Source organism: Metopolophium dirhodum, chromosome 1 (assembly GCF_019925205.1).
Source record: "Metopolophium dirhodum isolate CAU chromosome 1, ASM1992520v1, whole genome shotgun sequence".
Classification (NCBI taxonomy): Eukaryota; Metazoa; Arthropoda; class Insecta; order Hemiptera; family Aphididae; genus Metopolophium; species Metopolophium dirhodum.
Window position 1 is genome coordinate 146,506,170 of NC_083560.1, and position 8,290 is coordinate 146,514,459.

The window sequence follows — 8,290 nt, forward strand, 5'->3', positions numbered from 1 at the left end:
ATATTTATGTAGATGTTTAGGATACTCAATATCAACTTCTAATATATATCCGACTTCTGAATCATCAGCAATTTTAGTTACATCTATGTTGAGATCGTCAACCCATTCAAAATCTTTAAAAGGTAATTCTGTTAACATAGACTTCCCATACAAATTCACACAATCGAGATATGTAATCCATGTGATCGGTTCATTTGCATTATAGTCCAATCCTTCGATATTTGGTATGTTTGCCTTAACATATCTTTTAGTTGATTGGCATATCCCGCCCCTAATTGATTTTTCGAAAAAAAGCAACATGTTATACTCCTTTAACCTTGATAATTTGACCTTGGTATACTTCAGCATACAGTCAAAAGCAAACCCGGGAGCAGTCATATAATGAGCAGGATCTAGTTCGAGCGTAGATAAACATAAGTCTCTAAAATTTTCGAACACATCGGCTAATATGCTAACATCAGTTTTTAAATAAAGATCGCTATATTCACCTAAAGTCTTTATATCAAATGTATGCCATACATTTTTAGCATGTATATAATCTTCATCACTAATTTTCTCGTCTGTTAAAGAGTTATAAAATTCTAGCTTTGATGGTAGAAAAGTATCATCTAATTTACTCCAATTATCGACATATTCATAAGGGAAGACTCCTTTTCGTGTAACTAAATCTAGTGCTTCCGCAGAAAATATTTTAAGAGTTTCTCTAAATCTCGACTTATCTTCAGATAAATTTTCCGCAAGTTTACTTAATGACTCGCTCATAAAACGGAATGTATCAACAAATTTTATACTAAATTTAGGTGCGATTTCCTTGCTGAAGGATATATATTTTTCTGATGAATTAGGAATAACGTGAATATTTTGATCATCGCAACCGAGCTCTCGAATTATGAAATGGCTATCGTACGATAAATTATGAAAGAAAATTGGAATGAATGATGGATTAGTTATTTGAAAATTACATTCGAGACAAAGACATTGTCTATATTTACCAGTAAAATGACAGTGATCTCGAACTTTAATTAAATTATTTTTTTTTAAATGTTTTGAACATTTTTCACATCTTTTAATTCTTTGAAAACGTTTTTCTTCTTTTTCAGTTAATTTACCCATTGGTGTAGCAGTTTCGTAAATTGTTTTGATATTATTTCCGATATCAATCATATTTTCCATAAATTTTTTTGCTGCATTTTCACCTCTATAAATAACCACCTTTCTAGGAATCTTCAACTGTTTTACTAACTCTTTTGGTATAATATCATAGTCGACTTTTACATAAAACCCATAACTCATAATTTCATGTAAATGTGTAATATATGTTTTTTTTTTTTTACAGCTCTGAATGAATTCATCAGGTTTTTTAGGAGTTAAAATACATTCGAAGTCTGCATAAATAACAATTGGTATCCTTTGAGTTTTTTTATAACTTTTAAAATAAATAAAATCATCATCTCCCTCTTCAAACATTATAGGTTTCCCTAATTGGTTCTTTCTACAATTATGTTGATGTTCAATCAATCCTTTCATACCTCAAAGTTTGCTTTTACACGGTTTGTTCCCAAAAGTAGTAAAACATCTTTTACATATAATTAGCTTAGTACAATTTTTAGTTTTCTGACTTCTAACGAATCTTGAAAAATTTTTTATATAACAGTAATGTGATGTTTCATCATTATTGAACAGAAAAAGATCGAAATGTTTTTTTCTTTCAGTATTACAAATATACAAAGGAAAAATATGTTTTTTATCATTTAAACTATAAATATTAATTGATACATCGTTTGTACGTTCAAATTTTTTCATCTGACTGATTGGTGTTGGAAAATCAATACATTTAAAATCTAAACCACTTTTTGTTTCTAACATTTTAAAATATTTCTTATTCAAATAAGTTTTATTCGATCGATTATCAAACTTAGATAGTATTGAATATTTAAAACATTTAGCATCGTTATTTTTTACATTTATAATTGCTCTTTTATCTTTTATATATTCAGGTAGATCTAGATACGTTCCTCCTCTGAGAGGATTCACTGTATTAATTCTCAATTGTAATACATCTATAGTTTTAAGGGACCACCCAGATCCTTTCGCTAAAAACTGGTCTTGTTCAGATAATAATTTATTGAACATTCCATTTAGTAATTTATTGAAATTGGATGAATTACATGCAAGTGTATTAGAAGTTTTGAAAGCTATGTCCCGAACTTCTTGAGTGAGTATTCTTTCGTATACGCTATCCACATGTAAATTAAATTTTATAGATGATTGTAAACATGATTCTTTTAACTTTAAAATTAATTTATCTCTAACATAGTTAAAAAAAAGCGTGTAATCTATAAAATTTAAAGTATTCTTAATCAAAAATGTTTTTGAACATTTCTTAAATCTCTCGATTTCAAATAAACCTTCGTCAGAAGATGACATCCGCTCGTGTTTTGTAACCGTTTTTCTTTTCATTATGAAACTGAAAAAATAGATTAAATAAAAAAAAACATAGGTAAAAGCAATCATAATATTGTAAATTTATTATAACATCAACTTCTTTTTTTTTAATTCTTATGCAAGCAATTCAGAATATTGTTTTCAAAATATAATAAAAGTATTAATTCTAAATTATTACAAAGAAAAAAAGAATTGGTTAATATAATAAGAAATTACTCAGATTCTAATTCTCTTAACCGATTGTTTAGTTCTATTAACCGGCACTGAAGATCTGCTTTACATTCACTTGAATATTTTTCGAAACTATTATGTTCATTTATCAATTTATTTTTAAAAACTGTTTTTTTCTTAATACAATCATTAATTTTTGTAAATACTTTTTGAAATGCTTTCCGTTTCTCGATACAATAGCGTTTATTGTCACGCACCTGCTGTTCTACTTCTAGAATTCTGCTTTTAACTACGTTTATTTCTGAGTTCATGATTCTGAAAATTACATAGAATTTCAAAACTAACTGTTAATTGATACGTTTTTTTAAATCTAAACCACTTTTCCTAACATTTTTATTGCATTAGTTTTATTTGAACGATTATCAAACTTATCCAGAATTGATGATATAAAACATTTATTATTCTTCAACAGATATTATATACACAGGGATGATATATTTTATAATTTATGACAATATCATTCGATATATTTTTATAATATAAAATAATAAATAATAACAAAATAATTTATTTGTAAAAACAAATTTTATTTTTTGGAAAAACTGAATATTATCAATATTTGTCTAATTGTTCATACAACTCACTAAGACCTTTCTGTATATTTTTTTCACAAAGAAACGCTATATAATTTGAATTTTTATAATTATTTATCATCGTTTGTTTTTCTTCTTCTAATATTGCTCGTGTCGTTTTCAATCTCGCTTTCAGAATCTTTATATTTATTTCTCTCAAGTTTTTTCTGAAAGTGACTTTAATTTCATCCATGCCGAGGTTGTTTTCGTCACGTTGTTGTAATATGGAGTTGATTTTTTCTAAGATAAGTGACGACTCCATTTTTTTTTTTTGTTTTTTTTATTCTAGAAAAATTGAATAGAAATAAAATAATGTACAATAATAATAATAATTTATTATTTTATTTTATATTTAACTCTTTTATATAAGAAAAAATTGTGTTAATCATAATTTACTAACATGTTTAACACTTAAAAGCTATGGTTCTCCTTGGGAAAATAATAATATTTCTGTTTTTACAACATATTTCCAAGTAAGGACTACTCTTTCTGCTAATTTCCCTACGACTCCGCCTCTACTTCTTAATTTGTTGACCACTAGACCAATTCCAGTGGCTTCTAAAAGTTCTATAGTCATCGGTAGTTTCGAAAGTTTGTATACACATTCATATATTTGTTCGTTGTCACAGGCCTCATCAGCTCTTACGATTTTTCTGGCGTAATGATTAATCACTCTGACTGACCTATATATATATATATATATATATTTATATAAATGTTTCTTTATTAGGTTAGTTCACATATAAATGCTTATATTATTTTATGAAACCAAGTATAATATAAGCATTTATATCAAAATAAAAATTAACTATGATGGTAGATCGTGTATAAATTATAGTTTTCAATGATTATATTTAGTTTGCAGAAACTAACGAATAATTTAATAATAACGTAAATGAAAAAAACAATACTATATTATAAACTATAAAAAAGAAAATTACATTGAATACCTATATACATAAATATAAACTTATAATATTATTACTAATTATTCATAACAAATTTAAAAAAAAAAATTTTAACCTGATCTAAATCTTTCGCGCTTAGATTCTGCTGTTGTAATAAAATCTAACCTTTTACCGAAACAGTGTTCTCGATTACGAAAATTTGTAACATATAAATCACTATATTTTTTACATATATCCATTTTTTCTTCTCGTAATAAAACTAATTTTGCGTTTAAATCTTTTATATAAGAAAAATTTGGGTTAGAGTTTGTTCTACTTAAATAAATAATGAATTTCAGGTTTTTAATTTTTTTTTTGAGATCTTTATATTCATATCTTTCTTTAATCTTATTTTCATCAATCATCTTCGTTAAGGTTACAATTTGTTGTCCATAATATTGAATTTGTTCATTACAAAAATCATATGAATACCAAAAATTCATTATCTGTAATTGTTGACTAAATACATTAGTATAAAATATAAAATATTATATAAATCTAATTATTTAAAGCGATTATTTATAAAACAACGAATGTACGTATATACGTATATATAATAATAACTAATTATATTATTCAAAGCTAAATAAAAAACCTTTAAAAATTAGACAATATAGCATTTATATCATAAAAAATAAAATTTTAGTTGCTAGTGAAGCTACGTCACACGATAATAGAAAAAAACGTGATAGTTTATATGTTAGTTAATAGTAGATAGGGCGATTGTAACTATCGTAGAGTTCGTACGGTAACATTACGTTGTCACGAAAGCAACTACGTGTTTACTATCAACGTGCGACAGCAGCTTTCGAATAATCTTAACGTAAAAGCAATAAAAAAAACATTATAGAAAAAATAATTTAAATTTATATATGTGTATAATATACGTTTTAGGATATATTTTATACAGTCATTAAACATTATTGAATATTTTAATATAATAAAAAAAATTTTTTATATTAAAACATTTTACGTAAGATAATATTACACGTGTAATACAACAATCACGTTATCTATAAAAAATATTTATAATCAGCTATAGTATTTTAACATTGATAAAAACAAGGTATCGTGCAACAACTACTAGATAACGGTATCTATAGTTATTATCATGAAAGAGATTGACTATTAAAGATTTTTGAGGTTAGGTAATAATTATCAATATTATTGATGAATGATAAGCCCGATGTTCTATCTTATCTATGTAAATCTATGATAGTATGGTACATCAGTCATATTCTATACTGTGTACGTGGTGTAATTCATTTTAGTATTATTACTCTATGATGTAATTATAACGTATTATTGTTACTTGATCATAACTTAACAAAAAAAAAAGAAAACAGCTTATATTATAGTAGTGACTAAAAGTGAGAGTTGAGAAACCGTCTTTCAACTACTTCTATTTTAATGTTTTTATTTTAAATAATCTATGAAAAAAAATCTTTAAGTCTAAACACTCAATACCCATAGTAATATTATAAAACTGTATTATCATTACAACAATAAATTGTTATTATTCTATTTTATTTTAAAAAAAAAAAGAAGTATGATGTTAAATTAAATAATAACAATAAAAAAAAAAATAGTACTTACATAGCTTGTAGAAATTGAGGTACTTTTTCTAAGTATGATGGCTGGTCTATTTGTTAGAGTTGTTTTGACAATCTTTTGACTGGCTGTTGAAGATGTTTGGTAAACTGCTGGCTGGCTGTTGTTTTGGCGAAGAAGACTGTTCTGCTGCTGGCTGCTCTTGGAACTGCTGTTGCTTGAACTGATGACGATAAGCTAAGAAATTCTGGGTTTTATACCCGAAAATAACCCTCTCTTCTCTCATTAGAATTTTTTTGTGATGGATTTAAACATTTCAACTTATTTTACATCCTGTTTTAATATTATAATGGCATTGACATTAAGTAAATGTGAAAACATTTGACTGAGCAGGTTATATTAGCAGCAATTTAGATTCATATAATATAATTGGTTTTTGAGAATGAATGTATACATTTTAAGCATTGACATTTAGTAAATGTGAAAACATTTGGCTGGACAGGTTATGTTAGCAACAATTAAAATTCATATAATGTAATTGGTTTTTGAGAATGAATGTATACATTCTAATTTATTTTAAATCCTGTTTGTAATAATTTAAATTCATGTAATGTAATTTGCTGTTGTATATGAACATGTTTCAGCACCCATCTAAGGTAAGGTTATTGTAGAAATTTATTCAAGGAGGGTATTGACCATGGTAAAAGGTGAATGTCATAAACATTTGGCTGGGATAGGTTATGTTAGCGTCAATTTAAAGTCATGTAATGTGATTTTGCTGTTGTACCTGTATGTTCATGTTTTAGCAGGTTTCTATAATGTAAGGCTATGACCATTTGTATACTTAATTATTGAAGTAGTGGTAAAAATCTGTGTATAAAAGACAGAGGGAATTCTCTAATATTCACCAGTCTTCAAGATTTCATCCCAGGACAAGAAGCTCAGTTCAACAGAAATACTACCAAAATAAAATGTCGTACCGTACAATTGCTTCAACTGATTCAGAGGTTAGTAACTACTTAGTAAATATCTTATAACCATAGAAAATTGGAGGCCGGTCGTAACACCACTCAACGCTATGGTTATAATTCTTAAAATAATATTAAATGACTGATTATAACATAGTATATTGGAAGTGCGTCGTAACATTACTCAACGCTTTGGGTATAATTCTTGGGACATAGAAAAAATATATAATGGAAAAAAAGCAGTAAAAAATAATATACTATGTTTTATGTTTCACAGAATGAACATTTTAGCGAATCAATTGATATAAGACCGTCTTTTTCAAAAACAAAACCTGGATCAAAACGTTCTGCAGAAAAAACAAGTGTTAAAAAACCTATGAAAAAGAAGCAGAATAAAATGGTAATAAAAATAATATTTTTTCCTAATGATAACATAAATAATTTATTTTTTTATAGAATGCATCATACAGAGATAATATCAGCGAACGCTTGAGATCAGAAGATTTTGATGTTGAAGTATTTAATTCGCTAACATTCAGACAAGGAGATGGCGTTGTGACAATAAAGACGCCTTTTGAAGAAAAAGGAAAGGATCTTTGGGTGCTAAGTCATTATAAGGTTACTAACATCGAGAATGTGCCAGTAAAGGACAGGTAAATACATTGGTTTAAATTTAAAAACTATTGCTGAATCTGTTTTTTTTTTTACTGATTTTATTTACTTCTTTTGTTTTTAAATAAAATAATTTGTTGTAATAGATGGAAGTTCAGTGAAGCTACTGTTAGATTGTACACGACCGACGAATCAAAAGATCAAACACTTCATACTGGTCTTAATGAGACAATGCAAATTATATTTGATAAATTACTAACCGATCCAAAGCGTCAAACTATTAAAAGCAAGACGGTTGTTTGATTATTATACGGAAAAATGAGTTTCATTTAATAAAACAAAATATTATTATACATGTATGTTTTTATTTGTTCAATACTCAAAGGTCTTGGAAAACATAAACCTATAAACTATATAGTATGTCTGAGAAAAAAAATTTCTAATTGAAACATTGCTATCAATTCTGTACTATCATAATTTAATCTACTTATTTACTGAAAACATAAAATTTGAAACTAAAACGCATTAAAACTATTCTTTATGATTAAAGGTAACATGTAATTTAAGAAAAAAAAGCAAGTTTATTATTGAATAAAAAAGTTTTTATTTTTTAAATAAATAATTATTAAACATATTTATATATTTTATATTATTAGATCTTGTAAAATCATATCGGACAATGTGTTAAAATGAAATTGTAATATTTCATATAAAAACGATGTGTCATCGTTCTGTAAATGATTATAATAATTAAAATCATAGTTTTGAATATATTGTTTGGTAAATTCGTTCCTTTGGCAAGTGGATGGCAGACCACGGACATCATTTTTAATTAGGTCATATGCAGTGTTGAAAGTAATTTGATAATTTGCTAAACGTTTTTGCTTGTCTACCACATACAAATCAATCAAATTCTGTAATTGACGAAGCCGGTACAAATCTACGTGTGTCAAGGTAATATATT

At 26.3% G+C, this 8,290-nt stretch overlaps 1 protein-coding gene across 1 annotated transcript; it reads left to right on the plus strand.

Moving 5' to 3' along the window:
* The first annotated feature begins 5,851 nt into the window (after positions 1–5,851).
* On the plus strand, positions 5,852–7,679 carry LOC132935279 (uncharacterized). The gene is made up of 4 exons (XM_061001771.1): positions 5,852–6,753; positions 6,992–7,114; positions 7,171–7,367; positions 7,473–7,679. Exons 1-4 carry the CDS (start codon positions 6,718–6,720, stop codon positions 7,627–7,629), a joined length of 513 nt encoding a protein of 170 aa, XP_060857754.1. The 5' UTR covers positions 5,852–6,717; the 3' UTR covers positions 7,630–7,679.
* The last annotated feature ends 611 nt before the right edge of the window (positions 7,680–8,290 follow it).